Source organism: Camelina sativa, chromosome 20, assembly GCF_000633955.1.
Source record: "Camelina sativa cultivar DH55 chromosome 20, Cs, whole genome shotgun sequence".
Classification (NCBI taxonomy): domain Eukaryota; kingdom Viridiplantae; phylum Streptophyta; class Magnoliopsida; order Brassicales; family Brassicaceae; genus Camelina; species Camelina sativa.
This window is the reverse complement of record NC_025704.1, coordinates 15,500,433-15,521,283: the sequence shown is the minus strand read 5'-3', so window position 1 is coordinate 15,521,283 and position 20,851 is coordinate 15,500,433. Positions and strand designations below refer to the sequence as shown.

General features: G+C 33.2%; 4 protein-coding genes across 9 annotated transcripts in view; 3 read left to right on the top strand and 1 right to left on the bottom strand.

The window, feature by feature from the left end:
* The window catches only part of LOC104770923 (LON peptidase N-terminal domain and RING finger protein 3-like), a 2,006-nt gene extending 411 nt beyond the window's left edge, over nucleotides 1-1,595 (top strand). For both annotated transcript variants that reach the window (XM_010495400.1, XM_010495401.1), the window contains exons 2-6: nucleotides 237-494; nucleotides 599-656; nucleotides 795-913; nucleotides 990-1,245; nucleotides 1,337-1,595. In XM_010495400.1, coding sequence (XP_010493702.1) covers nucleotides 270-494; nucleotides 599-656; nucleotides 795-913; nucleotides 990-1,214 — 627 coding nt within the window. In that variant the 5' untranslated portion in view covers nucleotides 237-269 and the 3' untranslated portion in view covers nucleotides 1,215-1,245; nucleotides 1,337-1,595. The remainder of the gene's footprint in view (nucleotides 1-236; nucleotides 495-598; nucleotides 657-794; nucleotides 914-989; nucleotides 1,246-1,336) is intronic.
* LOC104770922 (ras GTPase-activating protein-binding protein 2-like) lies at nucleotides 4,829-7,955 on the bottom strand. Of its 2 annotated transcripts, none has more exons than XM_010495398.2 (10): nucleotides 7,779-7,955; nucleotides 7,366-7,446; nucleotides 7,115-7,252; nucleotides 6,607-6,913; nucleotides 6,290-6,516; nucleotides 5,961-6,180; nucleotides 5,721-5,848; nucleotides 5,536-5,601; nucleotides 5,347-5,410; nucleotides 4,829-5,258 (listed from the first exon to the last, which is right to left on the bottom strand). In XM_010495398.2, exons 2-10 carry the CDS (start codon nucleotides 7,408-7,410, stop codon nucleotides 5,104-5,106), a joined length of 1,350 nt encoding a protein of 449 aa, XP_010493700.1. In that variant the 5' UTR covers nucleotides 7,411-7,446; nucleotides 7,779-7,955; the 3' UTR covers nucleotides 4,829-5,103. The 2 variants fall into 2 exon arrangements, with proteins under 2 accessions (XP_010493700.1, XP_010493701.1); XM_010495399.2 differs by having other exon boundaries at nucleotides 7,732-7,938.
* On the top strand, nucleotides 16,364-18,615 carry LOC104770921 (cyclin-C1-1-like). Of its 3 annotated transcripts, XM_019241711.1 has the most exons (10): nucleotides 16,364-16,500; nucleotides 16,609-16,715; nucleotides 16,855-16,894; nucleotides 17,043-17,087; nucleotides 17,320-17,438; nucleotides 17,577-17,688; nucleotides 17,962-18,012; nucleotides 18,095-18,242; nucleotides 18,344-18,425; nucleotides 18,463-18,615. In XM_019241711.1, exons 1-10 carry the CDS (start codon nucleotides 16,469-16,471, stop codon nucleotides 18,549-18,551), a joined length of 825 nt encoding a protein of 274 aa, XP_019097256.1. In that variant the 5' UTR covers nucleotides 16,364-16,468; the 3' UTR covers nucleotides 18,552-18,615. The 3 variants fall into 3 exon arrangements, with proteins under 3 accessions (XP_019097256.1, XP_010493698.1, XP_019097257.1); XM_010495396.1 differs by having other exon boundaries at nucleotides 18,344-18,615; XM_019241712.1 differs by lacking the exon at nucleotides 17,577-17,688 and having other exon boundaries at nucleotides 16,366-16,500; nucleotides 17,320-17,436.
* Nucleotides 18,939-20,796, top strand: LOC104770920 (cyclin-C1-2). Of its 2 annotated transcripts, none has more exons than XM_010495393.1 (9): nucleotides 18,939-19,056; nucleotides 19,158-19,264; nucleotides 19,364-19,403; nucleotides 19,500-19,544; nucleotides 19,618-19,736; nucleotides 19,829-19,943; nucleotides 20,049-20,099; nucleotides 20,260-20,407; nucleotides 20,532-20,796. In XM_010495393.1, exons 1-9 carry the CDS (start codon nucleotides 19,025-19,027, stop codon nucleotides 20,634-20,636), a joined length of 762 nt encoding a protein of 253 aa, XP_010493695.1. In that variant the 5' UTR covers nucleotides 18,939-19,024; the 3' UTR covers nucleotides 20,637-20,796. The 2 variants fall into 2 exon arrangements, with proteins under 2 accessions (XP_010493695.1, XP_010493697.1); XM_010495395.1 differs by having other exon boundaries at nucleotides 20,497-20,589.

Genomic DNA, 20,851 nt, shown 5'->3' with positions numbered 1-20,851 from the left:
TTTTTTTTTTTTTTTTTTTGAAATTTCAATTTGATAAAATCGATATTTTTTATGGCAATTACATAAACATCTTATCAAAAGTTTGAGTTTTTTTTTCCTGTGAGTTTACATTTCTTAGATTATTTACGAAAAAAATTATTCTTTTGCTTGTAAAGATTTGAACTTTTTGTTTAATACCTCTCGGGAGTAAGCTAAGATTGTTTTTTTTTTTGTTTGGGTGCTGGAACTTATAATAGGTACAAAGGGTTGAGTTACTTTGAGCTTGAAAGATGAATACTCAAGAGGTGAGAGTCGTACCTCGAGGAAATCGACGGAGGAAAGCTGTGATTGATCTGAATGCTGTACCTGGAGATCAAGAAGGCACTTCTGCTTCTTCTGTTAGAGCTCCTACCACCGTGCCTCCTGTTGTAGAGCCTCAGCCTGTTCCTACTCCGATTGATGTTGATGCTATTGAAGATGATGTTATTGAATCATCTGCAAGTGCTTTTGCTGAAGTATGTTCCTTTGTTCGTTCCCTGTTTATATTTTATTTTCTCAGTGATTGATGGGATGTGTTTTTGTATAAGGTTCACTGATTTAGGTTTTGTTTTGATTTCAGGCTAAAAGCAAATCTAGAAATGCACGTCGGAGATCCTTGATGGTTGATGTAGAGTCAGGTCAGTTTTTTTTTAATCTATTTTGATGGTTGGATTTTAGTTTGTGTTTGTTTTGTGCTGTGATGGTTGTGGGATTGCTGCTTTAGAATGTTTGTTCATAGCTTACCAGTTTTCTCTTACTTGGATGGGTAATTGTAGGAGGTACAACTAGGGTGCCTGCCAACTTGAGCAACAAACGCAGAAGGATTCCTTCTAGTGAACCTATCATTGACTGTGAGCATGCCTCTGTAAATGTCGTTGAAGTCGATATGTTATCGGTAAGTGACATGTGAAGCATGTACTATGCTGTTATGCTCCTTAGTTTTAGCTCACCACTTTCGTTTAATTGTGCAGAGACTGTCTGGATCGAAGGCTCCAGCTCCCCCACCAGAAGAGCCGAAATTTACTTGTCCCATCTGTATGTGCGCCTTCACAGAGGAGATGTCAACCAAGTGCGGTCACATCTTCTGCAAGGGATGTATAAAGATGGCAATAACTCGTCAGGGCAAATGCCCTACTTGCAGGAAAAAGGTTACTGCAAAAGAGCTCATTCGAGTATTCCTTCCAGCCACTAGATGAGTTATACAGCAACATCACCAACCACCACCCTGTAAGTCTAACAAATTATTGTTTTTCATCTACGATTGTATCAATTACTAGATCTTATTAAGTAAACGGGAATTTGGTTTCTACTCTCGCAGGTCTAATCATTTGTCAGACTGTCCTCATACTCACTTCGGAACATTGAAAGGGACTTCAGTGACTTTGTATTTTAGGATGAGAAATATTCAGTTATCAAGAAGGCCCTATCATTTGATGGATACCATTGGTAATAACTCTTTGTTTTTAGTTGCTGTTATATGTAATTTAGGTCTCTGCAAACCTCTCAGTCGATACTATTTTCTCTTAATTGATGAAAAAGATATATGAAAGCAAAAAAATATTGGATCTTAACTAAAATTCGAAATACATTCTTAAATCATGTTGTGTATGTCAGTTCGCTTTGCTGATAAATACATTAAGTATTTGTGTATGTCAGTTTGAGCAGATAGTAGGAGTTAGAGGGACATTTATTAGAACTCCATGCATTGAGAGTCTGAGACTAGAATACACTATGGTCGCAAAAGATAGATTACAGAAGCTACTAGACATAGGTTTCAATCGATGCTCTATTGCTCTGCCTTGTTTAATCACACCTCAAGGCTCAAGGTCACCTTGTAGTAGTCTGCACTATGCACTGTCGCCTTGTCATGAAAACACGGCGGATGCAGCTATACTGGGATCACTTGTAGTCTGAGATGCTGGCACAAGGTTCTGGTTGCTGAGGCCAGCTTTGAGAGGGAAATGACCAAACCATCCTTTTATGAAAGGGCCAGCCATAGTGTGGAAAACCAAACCAACCCGAGAGTGGTTATTGGCGAACCTCACTCTGGTTCTCAGGTACATACCTCCCTCCTTCAGCAACTGATAGTAGAAGTGCCATCAGAAATAGTGCCAGAAGGAGCTTGGCTTGAGTGTTAGTCTTCTCCATTGTAGTTTGATTTGGTTTCTCTTTTTGCTGGGTGATGATACTGAGAACTGGTAGCTGGATTTATAGGCCAAGCTAGTGAAGCGGTGGTGGGTTAGCTTTCCTTATTTGTGAGGGATGTTAAATGGTGTATGCATTCTGGTTTTTGATCCTTTGGATTGGCTCTTCTGTACAATTAAATTCCGCCATAGTCCACGCTCCAGCGTAGTTCGAGTGATAAATTTTTTTATAATGGTAGGTGTAATTCTCAGTAAACCATTGATTACAAACATTCCAAGAACACCAAGTCACCAACCTCTGACTTTTGAATCTTCTAGTCATGGTGTGTGATTAGTATTGAACTGTAGTACTGAATGCTGATCATTAAGGTTAGTTCATTCCTTTCTACCGGCTGCATGATTCTGGTGACATGTCAAACATTAGAAAGATGGATACTGCCCCTTCCGGTTGGCTAATACCACTCGATACTGTTCTCTATAGCCTAAGAGAGAGGGTTGGCATTAAAGTTACAGACCTAAGTCGTCTTGTAAACAGGCGCACAACTGATTGGAAGACCCCAATCCGGATTTATGGCGGTGGGGAGTTTTTTTTCTGTTCATGCCACTTCTTGACCTTAACGACAGTGTATTTTAATGGTCCGATTTTGACCAAATTCATAGAACTCATTTTTTAGTTCGTGCATTTTATGTCAATTGAAGTGCGTCGTGCAATTATTCTTCTTGCTTTTGATCGAGACCGCATCCATCCAATAGTCTATCTTGATTCATCAACGGATCGTGACTCGGTCTCAAATTAATCTTAGGGAAGCACAATCAAACGTTTTAACCTGATCATCCCAACTCCGACCAGAACTTGGCCACTTCAATCATCCCATTTAATCATGGTTAAGTCTCTAAAAGTTCAGATTTCTATTGGCCAAAGATCCTCTTGGATTTAATCTTGATCATCACCCGTTGATATATAGTAGTAGCCTATGGGTTGTACCCTGGTAAAGTCCATGATTCACCCTGAACCTAGGTGGAGTCTTAAGAGACTTATCCAACCTTGCACCAGTATATCATGTGCTATGTGTTTAAAGGGTTCAGCGAATCTTGCCATTTCACCAAATTTCTCTTTATTTTTTGCTACTTTAATGTATTCCTAGAATGAGTATTTTTTTGTTTATTTACAAATAGTTGACCAACAGAGAAGTCCCGAATAAAAACTCTATATGACAAGAGCGGGAAAAACGTCTTTTTCATACCTGGACAATTACACTATGTTGAATTCATACATCGGACTATCGACTGTGCTAAAACATACATGTAGTTTTAAAATATTTGAATTTCATACCTAAACTTTAAATTTCATATCTAAACTTTCGATTTTGTGCCTAAATATACAAAAATGTGTTTAATGTATAACTCTGTTAGATTTTCCGTTACATCCATCTGACGTGGAATCCAACGTGTACAGATACATTTAGTTGAGAAATTAAAATTGAACCAAAACAACTTACCCTAGCCTCGAACCCGTAACCTTTACCATACAAACCAGCAGTTTAATACCATTTGAGCTACTGAAGATTTTGTTCTGCGAACAAACAAATATATATATGATAACATAATAACTCCGAACAACCTGAGAAATCCCAAAAAAATCTTGGGTCCGAGAGTGTAAGGTTTGGTCGGATTGGGTTTCTCTTCCACACCTTCGTCAAACGACTCGTAGTTATTACTCCTGCCGGAATTGCCACCAAAGCTCCGCCGTAACAGGTCACCGGCTTCTGATCAGTTTATGGGATTAGGGTTTGGTCTGTTAGGGATTGGAGGAGAAGAGGAGGAATTTTTGTTGGTAAGAGAAGCCATGACTGATACAAACTGCTCAAAATTCTTAATTTGTTAACAATCTGAGATCTTTGGGTTGTTAAAGGAAACAGTAAACCAAGGAATTGAAATAGAGGGAGAGAGAAGAAATTGAAATTTGTTAACAATCTGATTTTGTTTACGGTGAAGCTTTGGTGGCAACCCTTTTCCGGCGACTGTTTTTTCTTCACCAAATATTTTTTTTGGAGATTTCTCTGTTTGTTTGGAACTATCATTTATTATATATATATATATAATACGTTAGTAAACTTAAGAAAAGGTTCAGTAGCTCAGTTGGTCTTAAACTTGTTGGTTTGAATGCTAAAGGTCTAGAGTTCAAGTCTAGACTTAGACATTTTGGTTTAATTTTAATTTCTCAACTAAATGTAAAACGACGTCGTTTTACTATCTCTACACGTGGATTCTACGTCAGACTTACTTAACAGAAAAATTAACAGAGTTACATATTAAACACGTTTTTGTATATTTATGCACAAAATCGAAAGTTTATGTATGAAATTCATATATTTTAAAACTACATGTATGTTTTAGCACAGTCGATAATCCGATGTATGAATTCAACATAGTGTAATTGTCCAGGTATGAAAAAAACGCTTTTCCCGACAAGAGCGTACTGAAGTATATAAAGTTTTGTCGTCGGGGACCACAACAGTCTTTTAAGTCTGGTCAAAGAAGGATCAGTCCGTATAAAAATATTACATGGTCCCAACACGCACACGCTTTTGGTACCACAAGTTCAGAATCGGATGGAAAAAAAAGCCTTGTAATATGAATGAAAAAAAAAAAAAAGCCTTGTAATATATTAAAATCTAGAACATTCACATGATATTAGTAGGTAGTCGCATTTAAAACGTCTTACAAAATAAGCCTTCCCCCTTCATAGTTCATACCCCGACAAATATTTTTCTTTTCTTCTAAGTTCATACCCCGACAAATATTTTTCTTTTCTTCTAATTATAATACCCGAGAGACAACATATCATTCATCTTTTTTACATATCATACCAAGTCTGTCCTTTTACTACCGTTCCAAGAATCATTTATATCCGGTTTACCACAAAAGAACCCAATCCGGTTTAGTATGAGTTGATGCTGGCGACGTACTCATTGCCTCTACGGTTAAAAGACCTTCCTCCTCCTCCACCTCCCCTCCTGTAATCGTAGCCATATCCATAACCTCCTCTTCCTCTCACTGCCACGTTTCTGTTTCCGTATCCACTTCCTCTGTGACCTGTTTACTCAAAGCAAGCAAACAAAAACAGTCATATTCGTCTTCTTCACATTACCATATCAAAGTTTTGCTACCTAGACCAACTCACCTCTTGATGTTGATAGCTTCTCCTCCACAAAAGCTCTCTGTCCACCAATTCTCACAGGTGAAGCCTGCATCATTAAGATGAGTTCATATATACATCAATTTCAACGTTAAGATACCTAACGCTGATATTGGTTTTCTAATATGCTAAAACAAGAATGTGAAAAATATATTATGCGAAAACAATATGTACCTCTATTGCTCTCTGGGCAGCATCTGCCTCCTCAAACTCAACAAAACCATAAGGATAACCAAGTCCCTGCCAGTCATATAGTAAACTATCATTCTTTCAAGAAAGAAAAACTCTATGTAAGATTAGTGTTTCTTTATCCCTGGGAGAAAGCTTCCAATACTTTTAAGTTAATTGGTCAATCTTACCCTTTGGCTTATAACTTGAATCCCACCATTGATAATAGCTCCAAATTGCTTGAATTCAGTCTCAAGCATGTCGATGGTTGCATTTGCAGGAAGATGTCTCACATAAATAGATGTACCCTCAGCTACCACTAATGAAAAGACAAAAAAAGAAAAGAATAAGACCATGTAATGAATAGATAAGAGAAAATAGACCAAGAAATAACTGAAAACTTGAGGTTCAGCTATTCTGTAAACTCCTACCTTCCTGATTGTGCCCATCGTCAGCAGCATCAACAAACTCAGAAACTGAATCAGATTCTATCACTTGAGAAGGATCTAAAAATGCTTGTTGTCCTTGGTCGTTGAGTATCTGGCCTGTAGAAGGATCTGAAAGCGCTTGATGTTCTTGGTCTTTCTGTATCTGCTTCGGAGACCATGAAGAGACAGCTGAAACTCCAGATCTAGTCTTCGTTACCTTCAACTGTAATGAAAGTCATCAATTATCAATAGAAAAATCCAGATGTGAGATAGTAAACCCTAAAATAAGATGTAACTAGGTTGAGTATGAATCCTCTTGGGTGGCTACTTACCACAGAGGCATACGATTTCTTGGGAACATTTTCGAGTCCATCATCTGGGTCATAACATTTCAGTGACTCCTTTGCAACTTTTTTGCAAGTTTTCTCAATCTCTGGAACGTCTTCATTGACAATCTCAGGAGGTTCTGGAACATTATCCTTAGCATTCTCACTATACAAAGGTTTAGACACTTCCGTATTCGCTGAAACACATGAAGCTTGCTCAGAGCCCTTATTGCCTGTAGAAGCTTAAGTTTAAGAAAAGGATTGCAAAATACTGAGCTTGTTAAAAAAAGAAGTGACGGATAATGAGTGTAAGTTTAACTTACCATTAATAAGACTGGGTCTTGTAGAGTCCTTCCCAGAAACAACTTGCCCATCTATGGCCTCTGGAACATTATTCTTAGCATCGTCATTGACAAATCTGAACATGTCATTCAGAACAAAGAACCCATTTTCTTGCGGAGCAAGGAAGAAAGTCTGTGTGAATTTCCTCCTCAATGTCTCGTATTGAGTGAAGTATCCAGTAACAACAAGGAGGAAACCCCCACTGTGAGACTCTTGGGTATCATAACTGGTAATCTCAGCCGAACTGAAATTTCCACAAGTCAGTGACTTAAGCTCCTCACTTATACCCTGCTCAAAGAATAAGCATCAAAATGAGACAAACTTAAACAGAATCACTTAAAACCGCATCCAGTTACAACCAACAATTGACACTCCAGCCCCCAACCCCATGTTAGTTTACACGAGTAAATGGACTAATCCTAACACAATGAAAAAAAAAGAATAGTCTCATTCAACCAAACCCCAACTAAAACTACAGACAACATTTACCTCCAAGGTAGAGAAATCGCGCATAACTCCATCCTGTCCAACACGCCCAACCTTACTAATCTCTTGATAGAAACGGTGAAGATGCTCAGGCATGTTATACAAAATGTGGTAGTACTGACTGACAAACGCTTTCCCAACCTACATTTACCAACACACACCAAAAAAAAAAAAAAACTCTTAACAATACAAAAATAGATATGAACCAAACTTGTGAAAAAGAAAGAAGCTTTCAACCATAAATTGAGACATACAGCAAGTGAATCAATAACAGGTGCAGCAGCAGCCGGAGAATCCATAGTATCTCTATCACAAACCTCCACAGCAACAAACACCTGTGGATTAATTAACAACAACAAAGCTCTCAGAATCAAATCTAGTCACAGAACAACCCAAAACTCCTAAATATCACTGACTAATTTTCCAATCATTTCGTTAAACGAAACCGCACGAACCTAACACACACTTCGACAAATACATACAAAGCAACGAAACGAACTAACAAACAACAAAATCAACTTCACATTTCGCTTCCAATACTACGAAATTTTACTGTAGATCACACATTCGGCGAAATCGGTCACATCAACGAGAAACGAAAATTGTCAGAGACGATTCACCTGAAATTAGAGTAAGAGTGAAGAAGAGAGTGAGAGAAAGAAGTTACAGTAGCGAAACAGAGCGCCGATTTTGTAGGTCTGGGGGACCTCGAGAACAATGGCGGGACCTAGGGTTTGATCGCGAGGACGAGAGGGCCAAGTGTACGGAAAAAAAGAAAAAGCGAGAAGAAAAAGGCAACGGAAGAGGACTTTTGTGGGGACTTGAGGAGGCTGTTTATATAGACGGAAAGAGACTCTCTGGGGGGTGTGGGTGGTCATGGACTCCTTTTTTGGACCGACACGTGTCCAGATTAAGGTCTCTTGCACTTCCTCCACTCCACTTCTAACTTCATAGTATTTACTGATGATTTAAATTAGATTATTGTAAAGATTTATAAACATGATTAATTGGAGTAGTAGATGTATATAGTGCACACGTCCGCATGTTTATTCAGAATCCGAATAGAATGTATTTTTATGTATCTAAGTTGTTGATTCAATCATTGGTTTCATATTAAAAAAAAGATGCACACACTTGGTGGTGGTGGTACTCAACATGTGAAACGTGAATCGGAAAGTCCTTTTGAGGTCATTGAGTTTTTTTTTTTTTTTTTTTACTAGTTCTTATAAACTAAAAGAAAAAATATATATATCTAAACTAAATAAATAAATTTAGACAATCCAAAGGAAAGTCTTGCCGCGGAAATGACATATTCAACCACTTCAAATCTATGTATGGATGTATGCATGTAGCATTTGCAGCTTTTCAAGTTCATCTTTTTTCGTGAATTTTAACATTTAAACTCCAAATTTTATTCCATGTTCAATTATTCGAGAAACATTGAACCTGTTATATTTATGATACACTACACTCCATGAAATTTTGTATTTACAGTTACAAAATATCTTTTTTTATGTTTAAAATTTTGTATTTATATATAAAAAGTTTTACATTGAAATATCCGCAAATTAACTTAAAACGTGAGTCTTTTGACTTTTCTTTTAACTTTGAAAGAAAGAACATACGTTATATTTTGCTTTTTTATTATGAATCTATTAACTTTTTTGGTCATTGTTCATCAAAACATTTTATTTATTGTGCGTTTAATATTTTATGAATCATATAAGAACTAAATTTGTCATTATTACATTACAAACAAAAAGTTTGTTTGAAAAAAGCCAAAAGAAAACCACCTTTTTCCATATTCCACTATCAGTTAAATAAAATATATCAAGAAAACTTGAATAAAATGACTATGACAAAAATATTAAAAATATATATATACGAAGTAGATGAATCATAAGTGATTAACTTCTACTGACTGAGAAAATCTAATTTATTTAACCTAACTATAGTTAATCTAATATAATGCACACGTCTGCATGTTAATTCAGATTCCGAGTAGAATATATTTTTATATCTAATTCAACCACTTCAAATCTATGTATGGATGTAGGCATGTAGCATTTGCAACTTTCCAAGTTTATATTCTTTCTTGAATTTTGACACTTAAACTCCAAATTTTATTTTGTGTTCAATTATTCGACAAACTTTGAACCTGTTATATTTGTAATACACTACACTCCAGTGGCGGATGCAGAAATTTATTTTGTATGGGGCACAAACATATATAATTACTAATATTAAATTCATATTATAAAAATGTTTAATAAATATATCAAATATTTTGCATTGTTAATATATTTTAAATTTTGAAATAAAAAAAATGAACCAAAAATTTTGCAAGTGTTGCTTTTATTGGTTTATAATTATACTTAATTACTTACATTATTTTATATATGTCGATTTTTTTTTTTTAATAGGCACATTTACAAACTTAAAATTCACAATTAACTATAAATAAATATATATATATATATATATATTACATTTAAATTCACAATAACTATAAATATATATAACACTTAAATTCACTTATCAAACCATATCACACAAATTTAAATTTTTTTAAAATAAATGAACTACAAAAGAAAAAATATTGTTTCATGTTATTAATTTAGTAGTTTTCCTAACACTTTTCAGTTAAGTTATATGTATACTAAACAATTAAAATATAAATTAAATTTGTCAAAGTTGAACTAGAAATAGAAGAAAAAGATAGAACTGAATGTATAATTTATTTAAGAAAAATGCATCGAATAGTTAAAAAGAGTAAAAAGGAACATGCTAAAGTAAAGTGGCTAAACAAATAGAAAACTAGTTTTAAAGAAAACTAGTTATAAAGAAAGACATCAAACAAATATAAAAAACTGGTTAAAGAAAAAAGCTAAATAATAAGCACATAAACGATCTCGAACTGGTGACCAATGAAGCCACATAAGGATTTCATATACCAACTGAACTAAACATACTATTAGTAATACATACTCGGTAATTTTTGAAAAAGAGTATATGGGGCACATGCCCCACCCCTCTCTCACGTAGATCCGCCCCTGCTATACTCCATGAAAATTTCTATTCAAAGTTACAAAAATATTGATTTTTACGTTTAGAAATTTGTAGCATGTAGCATCTGCAACTTTCCAAGTTTATCTTCTTTCTTGAATTTTGACATTTAAACTCCAAATTTTATTTTGTGTTCAATTATTCGACAAACTTTGAACCTGTTATATTTATAATACACTACATTCCATGAAAATTTCTATTCAAAGTTACAAAAATATTGCTTTTTACGTATAGATTTATATATATATATAGAGAAATTTGTATATATATATATATATATATATATAGTGTTACATTGAAAAATCCGCAAATTAACTTAAAACGTGACTCTTTTGACTTTTTTTTTTAATTTGAAAAAAGAAGATACGTTATATTTTGTTTTTATTATAAAAATTATGAAACTAATCATGTTTTTGGTCATTGTTCATCAAAACATATATTTTATTTATTCTGCGTTTAATATTTTGTTAATTTATGAGTCATATAAGAACTAATTTTGTCATTGTTATATCAAGAACAAAAAGTTTGTTTAAAAAAAACAAAAAAAAATCAACCTTTTCCATATTCCAATATCAGTTAAATACTCCCTCCGTTTCATAATATATGATGTTTAGAGAAGTATTTTTGTTTCATAATATAGGATGTTTCCAACTTTTTATGTAACTTTTAGATTAAATTTATATTTTATATTATGCAGACTTGATTATGATTGGTTAAACTTTTTAAAAGTAACTATTTCTTAATATGTGTGTTTTCACTAAAACATCTTATATTTTGAAACGGAGGGAGTATATATATATATATATATATATATATATTAACAAAAGTTGAGTAAAATGATTATGACAATACTAGGTAGATGAATAATACAGTAAACTAGATTGTACCGCGAGACAATCTTTTTATTAAAACATTAATATTTTAATTTCTTTTTATTTGTAATATTTAGTTTGTATTGTTTAGAGTTTGAGATTATATTTATATTGTTAATTATTAGAACAAAGAATAAGTAATTTTAAGCTATTGTCTCATTAAGTCACAATTTTGCTAATGCTTTTTAATTATGTTACACAATATTAGTTAAAAATCAGTTTGATTTGATATGTGAAATAGATTTGCAGTGTTGACCAAAGAATAAAATGAAGTTTTAACCCGTATTTTAGTACTGAGTCAGTGATATTCAAATTTCTAATAATGTTATTTCAAACCCGTTCTGTTTATAACATATGCAGCCATATAACCACATTCTATAAAATTTAAACTTTTTATAAGTTTACATATTCATAATATTTTAAAGTTCTTATTAAGTTGATATCAATAATAATATTTAAATATGTAAAAGTTTAAATTTAAACTTTTTATAAGTTTACATATTCATAATATTTTAAAGTTCTTATTAAGTTGATATCAATAATAATATTTAAATATGTAAAAGTTTAAATTTAAACTTTTTATAAGTTTACATATTCATAATATTTTAAAGTTCTTATTAAGTTGATATCAATAATAATATTTAAAAATGTAAAAGTTTAATTTTTTTACATTTGATACATAATTAAGCTAAAAACAGTTCAACTAAATAACCAACTAAACCAATTGACAACCAAATAGAATCAAGTATAATATAATAGAAATAAGCTATCACACATCTACAGTTTGCTGATGATAGCTTATTTTTCTGCCGAGCAAACATTCGAAACTGTCAAGCATTAAAGGATGCTTTTGATGTTTACGAATATTACTCAGGACAAACAATTAATACCTCGAAATCTCTTATCACTTTTGGCTCTCGTGTGTTTGGACATAGACAGAATGCTATGAAAAATATATTACAGATTTCAAACCAGGGAGGAGGGGGAAAGTACCTTGGTTTACCTGAACAGTTTGGTCGTAAAAAGAAGGAGATGTTTGATTATATCGTTGAACGTGTGCGGCAACGTACATCGAACTGGAGTGCTAAGTTTCTATCCTCAGCAGGAAAAGAGGTGCTTTTAAAATCTGTTGCGGCAGCCATGCCTGTGTATGCAATGTCCTGTTTTAAATTGCCTATGGGGCTCATTTCTGAAATAGATTGTATTCTTATGCGGTTCTGGTGGAAGAAGAGTGCAGCTTCAAGAGGTATATCCTGGATTGCGTGGAAACGTCTCCAATACTCGAAGAAAGAAGGAGGTTTGGGGTTTAAAGATCTATCAAAATTTAATGATTCTCTTTTGGCAAAACAAGCCTGGCGGATTCTTCGTCATCCAAATACATTGTTCGCCAAAGTAATGAAAGCCAGATACTTTCCGGAAGAATCCATCCTTGATGCTACACCTAAAAAGTTACAGTCCTATGGCTGGTCATCCATACTTTCTGGTCTGGCTTTGTTAAAAAAGGGTGTGCGACATATTGTAGGCGATGGCACGTCCATACGCATCAATATGGATAATATTATTGCTGCTCATCCGCCTCGCCCTGCTAATCTTATTAATCCCACAGAGACGTGTTTCATTTCTGACCTTATCCTGTCCAATGGCCCAGCAAAAGCATGGAATATACATGCTGTTGAAAATGTGATTAGTCCTGAGGATGTTTCACGGATCACTCGCCTTTATATTCCTCAATCAAGTCCTGCAGATAAACTAATTTGGCACTATAACAAATCCGGAGAGTACACAGTTAGGTCTGGTTATTGGCTTGCCACACATGATCCTTTTGATAATGGTCAAGCTCCTATTGCTCCACATGGTTCGATCGTTCTAAAAAAACAAATTTGGAAGTTAAAAATATTGCCCAAAATTAAGCACTTTCTTTGGAGCATTTTGTCGAAATCAGTGGGCACTGCAACACGTTTGGTAACCCGGGGTATCTCCATTGATACTATGTGTCAACGATGTAAAATGTCTGCGGAATCCATTAACCATGCTCTGTTTCTTTGCCTTTATCCCAAGCTGTTTGGAATTTAGTTAATGTTCCCCAGTTCTCTTCCTTACATGCGACAGACGCAGAGATTAATTTATCAACCTTGATGGAAATATATCAGGACGACTCGAGGTCTGATGATGAGAGATTTCTTCCGTTTTGGCTAATATGGAACATATGGAGAACACGTAATAACTTTATCTTTAATAATATACGTGAAGATCCTCTGTTCTGTTTTCATCAAACAAAAGGCGATGTCTCGGAATGGATCGCGGCGACTGGTGGTCTAACAAAAATTTCTTCTACGTCAAGACACTCAATTCCCAAGGTTTGGGAACGGCCTATGTCTCCAATGGTCAAGTGCAACTTTGATGCAAGTTATTCCTCTGTGACGAACAAAACAATGGGCGGATGGATCATTAGAAACTCATTAGGTGTTGAGTGTGTATGGGGTTCGTCAATTCTCAAAAATGCTCAATCTGCTTTGGAGGCTGAAGCTGAAGCCTTACTTTTTGCAATGCAACAGACGTTATCCAATGGTTTTGATAATGTTTACTTTGAAGGTGACTGTAAAATTCTGATTGATGTTGTGAACGGTTGCTTGATGGATGTTTCCATATATAGTTTACTTCAAGATATCCAATTTCTTGCAAACTCTTTCAAGACTGTTTCTTTTTCATTTTCTCACCATTCAACTAATGATGTAGCCCATGTATTAGCTCAATTTGGATGTCATAACACAGATTTATATTCTGCTTGTACTAATCCACCTCCTTGGATGTTGGAGCCCCTATATGTTGACAAATTTAACTCTTAATAAAGTTCACTTTTGCTGGAAAAAAAAGAAACATTATATTACATAGGAACGAAAACCACATCTTCTTTCACATACAAAAATAATCTTTATATTTTTGGTAAATAAATTATTTTTGGTTTAGTGTAATTGATAACTAAATAAATTATTTGTTTACCTCGTATATATCCAATCTTCAAACACACGTTAAAATTATGTATTTTTTTGTTCATAATATATATAAAATGTTTATAAGATTAGTTTGAAAATAATATTGAAACGAAAGTATTTTCAACTCAAAGAAGTGGTGCCTTTTTGTCCTCATCAATCCCTCTGCAATTTGTAGATTCCAAAAATTTCAATTACTTTCATCTTCATCAATATTCAATCTTCCTCGTTCATGTTAAACTCTGATTGTAGTTTCGTTTGAATCTAATATGAAACCAAGTAACTTTACTCGACCGATTGTCCTCGATTGTCCTCGACTCTCTTTACTCGACAGACCTTCACAGTCACCAAACCTCCTCCATCGTGCAACATCTGAGATCTCTCTCCACTTTGTCACCGAAGATACATTAGAGTCATCTAATGCTCGAGGAGCCAAAATCTAGACTAACAATATCTCACCCGAGTATAAGAAATAATAGTAAACCTTTTTATCGGCCACAACTGGCATATAGATGGTGCATATGCTAAGTACTTACAGTATATACGTAAGTTGGTAGGGTTTTACAATTAAGATTCGCAAATATATCTTGATGAGGAAGTTTAGAAGATCTTTCACACGATATTGAAATGTAAAAATCTTTTATAATAGGTGAATACGTGATTATGCTTTTATTAAGATCACTTTTGATTAGCAGTACATTTTCTGTTTTTGGCAAATCTAAGATATTAACTTACCTTATATTTAGGACACTTTCTAACAATTATAAATTATTTAATCAATTTAATCAATTATCTTCAATGCAGTATAACCGTGGGATAATAGTTTTAATTTTAAAAATTTTAAATTTATCTTTTGAGCTGATTCTATTTTTGTTGTCAAAAAAAAANTTTTGTAAAAAAAAAAAAAAAAAAAAAAATTTAAATTTATATTGTATTTGTTTGTTATTTTATTATTGTTTTATTAATTTTAAAAATATAAATTTTATATGTATTTGATATAAGTATTCAAAGTATAGGATTTTTGTAGTGTTTTGAAAGTTTTAACCCGTGTGGTATATGTATAATCTAGTAATACATTTATCTCCTGGTACACATCTAAAAGTATTTAAAAAAAAACAATTCTACTTAACTCCCTTTATGGGATTAATGCCAAACCATCTCACCAAAATCAAAATAAGTTTTGGCGTAAAAAAAAAATAATCAAAATAAGTTTTTTATCAAGTTTAATTATGTTAATTGTTTTACCAAATTAGCATATTTTTATAGTTATAATTTTTCCATGTCAATATATCTAGTTTATGATAATTAATAGAATTTTAATCTTTCTGGTACTTCCTCAAAAAATAAAAAATAAATCAAATTATATGGGGGGTTTTCAACATATTTAATGTGACATTTTATAATTGGATTTTTTGTTTAGGAAATTTATTAATGTTAATATAATTATGGAGATTGTAAATTTTTGTTATGGAAAATTTGTTGTATATCATTTAAATTTGATAGATTTTAGCATCCATAAAAATAGTTTTTGAGATTTAATGGATTAAAACTTTAATGAGTAGAGTTGTTTTTGGAAAAATCGGAATGTATAGATGTTGTTAAGATTTTATGTCAATAAATTTAACAAATGTTAGTCAATTTAAGAAAGTTTAGTATTTAAGTTTATCTGCAATGTTATTTATGGAATTGTTTTAGGGGTTAATGTTGTAAAAAAAATTAAATAAGTAAAACTTAAAGGGCATAACCCAAAATGTACTTAAAAATGTTAATATAAATAATAGATTTTGATTTGCCAAATTTTTAGTTATTGTTTTTCTTTGTAATTTTCTAAAGATTAAATTTGTAAATAATCATATTTATAAGGGTAGAACCCAGAATATACTTAAAAAATGTATATATAGATTTTAGCAAAATGTTATAACTAATACACATTTGACGAATAATATAGGGTTAAAAATGAATCATAAGAATTCTCCCCCATATATATTTATGCATTGGACGACGATGTCCATATCATCATCAATTCATCATAAGTGATTAACTTCCACTGACTAAGAAATCTCATTTATTCAACCTAACTATAGCTAATCTTTTTTTTTTTCCAAAATATATATAAACAACTCATGAGAGAAACATACTGAGATTTTCAAGACGTCTTCGTATTTCTATTTGTTGCGAGTTGACTATTAAACAATTGAGTCAATGAAATGTTCTGACTTCTGAGAAAAATATATATGACTATCGGGCCGATAATGGGCTGATAATGGACCGAACACCTTAAAATGTAAGTTTTCAAATAAAAGCAACGATTTGATAGATCATATGAGACGACCACCAAACCAAAAAAGATTTGACAGATAACAGAAAAAAGCTTATAGCAAAAAGCTTCCTCCTCCTTACCAAAATCTCTCGACGGTCTACCGGAAAAAATGGCTGCTAATTTCTGGAATTCATCTCACTAGTAATCATCCTTTCAACTTTACCCATCAAAAGTCACTTATTCTTTTACTTCTACGCAACTTTTTAAAATTAATTTCTGGATTTTTTTTCTTTGGTTCGGACAAAGCAGTAAACAGCTTTTGGATCCAGAAGAAGTCGATGTAGTTCACGATCTTGATAAAGAACGTGGGATCTCAATTGATGATTTCAAGCTCATCAAGTTCCATATGTCTAATCGTAAGAAAGCCTCNTTTTTTTTTTTTTTTTTTTTGTCACTCGCAAATTTGTTTGTCTCTCTGTTGCAACTGGTTTGAATAATTTTTATAGATTGATCAAAGGAAGTATTGAGTTTATATATGTCTCTTTGTTGTTTCAGATATAATGAAATTGGCTCAGCACATTAAAGTGAGGCAAAGGTTGTTTTTTTTTTTTTTTTTGCAATTTGGGGATCCAATGTTTGCTAAATCAGAGATTCTACTGTTGCTTTATTTTGTTTTCATTACTTTTGTTTTTGGTTCAGTAGTAACCTGGAATTTAATTTGAATCTTTGCGCTACTTATGTAGGGTTGTGGCTACTGCAATTACGTATATGAGGCGGGTTTATATCAGGTATGCAATGTATAATTTGTGTATATCTTGTGATTGTGTGGTATTCAATGAGTTAGATTCTTCTTATTTGCCAATAAATTACTTGTTGACAATTCTTGTTTATTCATTCAAAAGCATAGTCATGCCAATGCCTCTATATGTTTCATCTCTGTCATCAAACACCATAAGGTGTGAAACCGAGAGTTTTCCGTTTTAGCCACTAATATCTTCTATTGACATTGTGTTTTCTCAGGAAGAGTATGGTAGAGTTTGAGCCTCGTCTTGTGGCTTTTACGTGCTTGTACTTGGCTTCTAAAGCTGAAGAAAGCATTGTGCAGGCCAGGAATCTTGTTTTTAACATCAAAATATTGTGTAATATCTTCTTCTACTGGTGNTTTTTTTTTTTTTTTTTTTTTTGATGTTTTTGACTTTTTTTACTGTTGCTTAATTATATGAGAATGCCCTTCAATATGCGTTTTTTTCGACTACGATTCTTATATGTCGTTGCAGATCATAATGAGTACAAATATGAACTAAAAGATATATTAGGGATGGAGATGAAGGTCTTAGAAGCACTAGACTATTATCTGGTTGTGTTTCACCCTTACCTGTCATTATCTAAGTATGTACGCTTCACTTCTCTTTTTTGCTTTTCAGAAGCCATATAATTTTCACATGTTTTTCCCTCTTATTGTCTGTAGTTGCCTTTAATGTTTTGAGTTCATTATAACCAATGAAGTTCTTTGGACCAATTGTATTTTATATTCCTTGGTGAGAGTTTTGTGTGCCTTGATGGTATCTAAACCTATATGTTTCCCTATTATGGAACTGAGAATTCATTTTAGTTAGAAGATCAACATTTTCATATCAAGAACTCATTCTTTTGATTACTCAGGTATTTGCAAGATGCTGCAATAAACGATGTAAATATGAACCAGATTACATGGTAAAGTCCTTCTATATGCGAAATTTTGCTTATTTCTTAAAAAGCATTAAAAAAAAAACTGAGGTTTGTTTTCGTGTTTCAGGGGAATTGTTAACGATACATATAAGATGGACCTCATACTTGTACACCCACCTTATCGCATAGCGCTAGCGTGCATATACATAGCAAGTGTCCACAGAGAGAAAGACATCACTGCATGGTTTGAAGATCTTCATGAGGACATGAACTTGGTCAGTCATTCTTCCAAGAAAAAACCCTAGAAACATTTTACATGGTTTGCTGTTTTCTTTAGTGACATATAAACCTTTACATGGGGGCAATTGGGTTGCAGGTAAAGAACATTGTCATGGAGATTCTGGACTTCTATGAAAACTACAGAACAATCACCGAGGAAAAAGTGAATTCTGCATTCAGCAAATTGGCTTTGAAACCGTAGCAACCCAGGGGATTACCTCCATCTCCAACATTTATCTCACAGAAAAAAAAAGGATTATAGACTTTCACAATTGCCCATCTTAGCTTTGTGGCAAAACATGTAACATTGTTGTTAATTTGGTTGCCAACCCTATTAATCTTAAAGTAAACATTATTGTTCATTGATCATTTTATGTTTCCNTTTTTTTTTTTTTTTTTTTTTTTTTTTTTTTTTTTTTTTTTTTTTTTTGTCAAAAACCTAAACCTAAGCTAAAAAAAGAAAAAAAATTTATATGTTAGAAGAAAAAACTAAGGTCATATTGATCATGACTTCATGAGAAAAAAAAAGATTTATAAGATTGAGTAAATTAGTTTAATTATATATATATATATATATATATATATATATTTTAATTTTTTTAGTAACAAAGACACAATTTTTTTGTTCTGTTTTTTTTTTTATAAATAAAAATAAAATTGGGATAATACTTTATATACTTTTTCCTTGCTTTACCGTATGCTCGCTCTCTCATTGTCCACCATAAAAATAAAAATAAAAACTTTGTATTTTTGAAGTTGAAGGATCGAAGAAGCAGCTATGGCTTCCAATTTCTGGACTTCGACGCATTAGTAAGTTTTCAATCTTAAAATTAAAATTACAGATCGTTTTTTTTGATTCAATTTTGTATGTGTTCCTGATTTGATTCGTGTTCTGGGTTTGATACCTACAGCAAAGAGCTAAAGGACCCAGAAGAGATTAATGTTGTTCATCCCATTGATGCTCAGAGAGGAATCTCTGTTGAAGATTTCAGACTCATCAAGCTTCATATGTCTAATTGTATGTTATTTTCCAGATTTAAATCATCTCTATGTTTCAGTTTTGATGTATGGATCATCAATTCAACATTCAAGGGTCTTTCTTGTTGTTCGTTTTCAGATATATCGAAATTGGCACAACACATTAAGATTAGGCAAAGGTGAAGTCTTTCGTTGTTGTTAGTCTTAAAAAGAGATATGAAATGTGCTACGACCCTTTGAACAATGCTGACTGATTTAGCACTTATATGATTCAGAGTTGTTGCAACTGCAGTAACGTATATGCGTCGTGTTTACACAAGGTATGTATGACTTGTTCTACTTTCTGATGATTTGATGACATGAGGTTTGATGGTGTACTGTTTTTGTTGACAGAAAGAGTTTGACGGAATATGAGCCTCGGCTTGTCGCACCGACCTGCTTGTATTTGGCTTGCAAAGCAGAAGAGAGTGTGGTGCATGCCAAAATTCTTGTCTTCTACATTAAAAAATTGTGTAATTTTTCTGCTTCAAGCTTGTTTGGTTTAGAAAATTTGTTTGAGCTTCATTTGAGTTTCTCATGAGATTGGATGTTTCACTCTCTGCAGATGCTGATGAAAAGTTTAGATATGAGATTAAAGATATCCTGGAAATGGAGATGAAGATCTTGGAAGCATTGAACTTCTATCTTGTTGTATTCCACCCGTACCGATCTCTGCCTGAGTAAAGTCTTTTGCGTATCTTTTTGCTTTGGATCTTTTATCTGTCGACATCAAAATATTTTTCCAATGTATTTCCTTTTGATTACTCTTCTTGCTTTACTTACAGGTTCTTGCAGGATTCTGGAATCAATGACACAAGTATGACCCATTTAACTTGGTATGTATCGAAAACTTTTGTCCTTTATTAAGCTTAGGGATGAAGTTTTGTTGAAATCAAGATTCCAGTCAGTTGTATATAAGTTACAAACATGTTTTGATTTGCAAGCAAAAAAGTAAATGCTCTCTTGACTGCTTTTAGTTTTCTTTGGAAACTATAGGGGTCTTGTCAACGACACTTACAGAATGGACCTCATCCTTACACATCCGCCTTTTCTCATCACACTCGCTTGCATTTACATTGCTTCTGTACACAAAGAGAAAGACATAAGGACATGGTTTGAAGAGCTTTCCGTCGACATGAACATTGTAAGTCTTATGTTTATGCCTTTACGTCGTAAACATTGTTATTGTCCTTTTTAACTCTCTGTGAAGATATTAGCTCTGATTGTTACTAGAATGCATATGGTCCTGTTTAATTATATATTGGCAGGTGAAGAATATTGCAATGGAGATATTAGATTTCTATGAAAACCATAGACAGTTCACGGAAGAGAGAGTTGTCGCAGCCTTCAACAAACTCGCTACAAACCCGTAAAGTTTTAGACGACGAGGAATCTTTCTCTGATTGTCTCTGTTTTTGTTCCCGTGAGAAAATATACTGTAATGTTTTGCCACATGTTTTGGAAATGAGATGATTCCGTTTATTGTACATCAGTTTTGCTCGTCTTGGCTCAACCATATCTTGCTTATGCGCATACACACAGTAGAAAAGGTGGCTAATTTCGTTTATTGTACATCAGTTTTGCTCGT